General features: G+C 41.3%; 1 protein-coding gene across 1 annotated transcript in view; it reads right to left on the bottom strand.

The window, feature by feature from the left end:
• LOC101348343 (transient receptor potential cation channel subfamily M member 3) overlaps nt 1-1,138 on the bottom strand; it is a 623,677-nt gene that overhangs the window by 109,057 nt on the left and 513,482 nt on the right. Inside the window, exon 13 of the mRNA XM_004375847.1 lies at nt 100-135. Within this exon, the coding sequence (XP_004375904.1) occupies nt 100-135 (36 nt within the window). The remainder of the gene's footprint in view (nt 1-99; nt 136-1,138) is intronic.

The raw sequence follows: 1,138 nt of genomic DNA on the forward strand, positions 1-1,138 counted from the left end.
TTCCGCTCCATGTGTTCTGTAACTATTTTAGAGTAAAGGAAAAATAATGAAAAAATAAAAAACACATGAATATATTATTAGGCTGGTTAATTAATTCACCTTAAAATAGATCCAACCGAAACCTGGATATTCTCGCTTGGAAAGAAGACATAAGTTAAATAAGAAGATGCAGTAATCGTTGGCAATAACAGAAAATTACGTCAAAATATTTATCCAAGTCTTCAGCTGGGGAGAAAAAAACACTAGTGTAGCAGAAAGAAACACAAGAGTAGACATAGCAAATACGACCACTCCCACCCAGTACAAACTAGGTTCCGTGAGGGCACCTTTTCTGCTTTCCCGTGCCTGCTCTGCCCCTGACCTATGCCTGTCACCACCCTCCTGCTGATAGTTTACTTCTCACTCGTTTAATGAAGACTCTTCCAGAAGATGGTTGTCATTACCAGGGTCCGTCTCAGGGGGCATGTTTACAGCACAAGTCTCGTTTAATACAAAGTTTCTATCAGTGCTTACCAAAAAATTGGCACCTTTTTCCTAAAGGGAGAACAGCATCTAGGGAGGGATTTTGGGTGACGGGATGAAGTGGCATAAGAAAACCTGTTCTTAGAGAGCAAATGGGGTGGGAGAGGAGAACAATATTTATTTTCCCAGAATTAAGGAGGTTTTTCATACTTTCTTTGAAGAGACTAATGCTTCTATAAGACATAAAGTGTATGTGTATGTTTTAGCTGTTTGCCCTATAAAATGGAAAAACGGAAAAATTTTTGGTAAGGGTGAAATAACTTTTTACTATTATCTACTCATTACTGGTTTCTACTTTAAAAGGAAGCTCTGTAGGGTCTAAGGAGTCCCCAGGTGGTGCAAACTACTAACAGCAGAGTTGGTGGTTTGAACCGACCCAGAGGCACCTCAGAAGGAAAACCTGGTGATCTACTTCTGAAAGATCATGGCCTTGAAAACCTCATGGGGCACAGATCTACTCTGACACATGGGGTCGCCATGAGTCTGAATCGACTCAACAGCAACTGGTTTTGTTTGTTTGCTGGTATGGTGTCTAAGGCAAACCCTTCCTCTGTGAGGTCAGGGAGAGTTGCTCCATGTGTGGGCAAGTCTGAGTTCACAGTGAATTCAAAAGGGC

This window comes from Trichechus manatus, unplaced genomic scaffold (assembly GCF_000243295.1).
Source record: "Trichechus manatus latirostris isolate Lorelei unplaced genomic scaffold, TriManLat1.0 scaffold00038, whole genome shotgun sequence".
Lineage (NCBI taxonomy): Eukaryota > Metazoa > Chordata > Mammalia > Sirenia > Trichechidae > Trichechus > Trichechus manatus.